At 44.7% G+C, this 1,674-nt stretch overlaps 1 protein-coding gene across 1 annotated transcript in view; it reads right to left on the reverse strand.

The window, feature by feature from the left end:
- LOC107092032 (T-lymphoma invasion and metastasis-inducing protein 2-like) overlaps positions 1–1,674 on the reverse strand; it is a 79,443-nt gene that overhangs the window by 27,591 nt on the left and 50,178 nt on the right. Inside the window, exon 5 of the mRNA XM_015386306.1 lies at positions 1,413–1,591. Within this exon, the coding sequence (XP_015241792.1) occupies positions 1,413–1,591 (179 nt within the window). The remainder of the gene's footprint in view (positions 1–1,412; positions 1,592–1,674) is intronic.

Consider the following 1,674-nt stretch of genomic DNA (forward strand, 5'->3'; position numbering starts at 1 on the left):
GTGGGAGAAGAAAGTATTTGTATTTCATTAAGTCATTAAGTAGAAAAAGGGTGAGACAAAAGAGAGAGATGTGAGGAAACAAGGTGAGACAGAGAGAGAGCCACATAAGACTGGAGGAGAAGAGATGATGAATCTAAAAAGGAAGACATAAGAGGTCATAGGCATAGCCATAAGCATGCTTGTAGCGACAGTGGAGAGGAAAAACTAATTTTTAACAGGATAAACCTCCATCAGAACCAGGCTCAGGGTGAGCGCCCATCTCCCAAGACTAACTGGGGTTTAAGGAGACAGAAGCAGAGATAGAACAAGAAGCAGGGATACAGAAAGAAGCAGAGATAAAAAAGGGCAACTATAAAAGACATGATTGCAGAGTATTTATCCTGATTTTAGTGCATCTTTTTTTCAGATTATGCACAATAAACCATGGAAGTTATGCAAAAGGCAAACGTAAAACTCCAAATTACTACATATAGCTACAAATCCAAAGACCAAAAAATTAGCTGCNAGGACAGACCAGCGACAGACGAGTGATCTGCCGAGGCAGACTGGGGTTCAAGGAGACAGAAACAGACACACACAAAGAGGCAGAGATACATCAGCAAGAGTAAAAGGCGGTTTAGGAAACACACAGCCAGGCAGACGGGCTCCGAGCCAACTCCCATGTTCCCATGATGAAGAGAGTCACAGTCAGAGAAACAGGACTACACTGAAAAACAGGCCAATCTCCAACATGAAGCAAAAAGACAGGAAATCGGATGGGATGGCAGAAGGTAAGATGGCAAAAGTTGCCAATCATTAGATTAAGTTTGAGATGAAAAATAAGATTCATGTACAAATGAGTAAATGATCAACTCGATCCCCTCAAAATGTGTTTAAAAAAAAAAAAAACAATCTACATTATTCCAAAGTATAACAAAAACAAGAACTGATTAAAGGTATAAAGATGATTTTTATTCTAACGGGAAATGAAAAGTTTCTCCTCAGATGCGGAGCAGAATGAAGCTGTTTCCTCTGATGCGTTGCAGGTTTTTCTCTCTCCTCTCTGAGCTTGTAAAAAGCCAATCTGCTGCAGATTAGCAGCCTTTCTGACCCCCATTAAAAGGTTTCACTGCCCTTCATCCTCACTCCTCCTCGGTCCTGGAGAAGCTCCTCACAGTGATTTGTGTCTCTAAACACTCTCTGCTGCTGAGTTACTCTGGGAATAAAGAAGTGCTCCCAGAGCTCGTAAAGCTAACGGGGGACAGTCAGAGACATGCGATGTTTGAGGTCAACAGCGGCTCTCCAGAAGAGGTCACAGGAAAGCTGCTGCATCTGCTGAACGGCTTTCCCGCCGTTTATTCTATTGCTGTTGGTTCCCTGTGGGAGGTTTAATGACACCACCAGAGTGTGGGATGTTTCAGAGGTCCTCTCACCTGGAACATGTAGACGTCTCCGTGGGAGTTGCTCAGACAGAAGACGTGCTCCCTGCGAGGATGCTCGGGGACGGCCTGGACCATGCTGTCATCCGCCAGCAGGGCGTACCGGGGGGACAGCTCCTGCTCTGTGCCGCTGCTGCTCCGCCCAAACGTGGCATAAAACAGCAGACTGCAGCCTGCAGGAATAAAACATTTATTCATCCGTTGTTACATTTCCAACCACACAACTTCTTTTGCAACAGCTGATGATTAAATATCC

The sequence above is a fragment of the Cyprinodon variegatus genome, unplaced genomic scaffold (assembly GCF_000732505.1).
Source record: "Cyprinodon variegatus isolate N-32 unplaced genomic scaffold, C_variegatus-1.0 Scaffold363, whole genome shotgun sequence".
Classification (NCBI taxonomy): domain Eukaryota; kingdom Metazoa; phylum Chordata; class Actinopteri; order Cyprinodontiformes; family Cyprinodontidae; genus Cyprinodon; species Cyprinodon variegatus.